This window comes from Etheostoma spectabile, chromosome 7 (genome assembly GCF_008692095.1).
Source record: "Etheostoma spectabile isolate EspeVRDwgs_2016 chromosome 7, UIUC_Espe_1.0, whole genome shotgun sequence".
In the NCBI taxonomy this organism is placed as follows: Eukaryota; Metazoa; Chordata; class Actinopteri; order Perciformes; family Percidae; genus Etheostoma; species Etheostoma spectabile.
Window position 1 is genome coordinate 8,997,246 of NC_045739.1, and position 393 is coordinate 8,997,638.

At 39.7% G+C, this 393-nt stretch overlaps 2 protein-coding genes across 6 annotated transcripts in view; one reads left to right on the forward strand and one right to left on the reverse strand.

Moving 5' to 3' along the window:
• Window positions 1-393, reverse strand: part of LOC116692455 (rho-related GTP-binding protein RhoA-C) — a 732,216-nt gene that overhangs the window by 419,725 nt on the left and 312,098 nt on the right. The window lies entirely within an intron of this gene.
• Window positions 1-393, forward strand: part of tead3a (TEA domain family member 3 a) — a 14,521-nt gene that overhangs the window by 12,801 nt on the left and 1,327 nt on the right. For all 5 annotated transcript variants that reach the window (XM_032520754.1, XM_032520757.1, XM_032520756.1 and 2 more), the window contains one exon: window positions 74-393. This exon is cut by the window's right edge and continues 1,327 nt beyond it. In XM_032520754.1, the coding sequence (XP_032376645.1) occupies window positions 74-187 (114 nt within the window). In that variant the 3' untranslated portion in view covers window positions 188-393. The remainder of the gene's footprint in view (window positions 1-73) is intronic.

The following is a 393-nucleotide window of genomic DNA, read 5'->3' on the forward strand; positions in this document are numbered from 1 at the left end:
TGTGTCTCTGTGTGTGTCTGTCTGTTTAAATCCTATCTAAACCTCCACAATGTTTTCCTCTTTCTCTTGCTAGGTGGTGTCCAACAGAGAAACTCAGGAGACTCTGCTGTGCATTGCCTTTGTGTTTGAAGTGTCTACTAGTGAACATGGCGCACAGTACCATGTTTATCGACTAGTTAACGACTAGCAGCACGTTGCGTGCATGCAGAGACTCTTCACAGACTTTTTGATACATAGAGCATAAACACTATTTTCGGCTCAAAAACACAGAATCCCACTTTTCTACTCTAAACACACACTAGTTTTAACAGACCAACAGTCACACTATAGTCACACTTGTTTTGTTTTTTAATGTGTATGCATTTTCATTGATGCAAACTATGCTCAAATTTC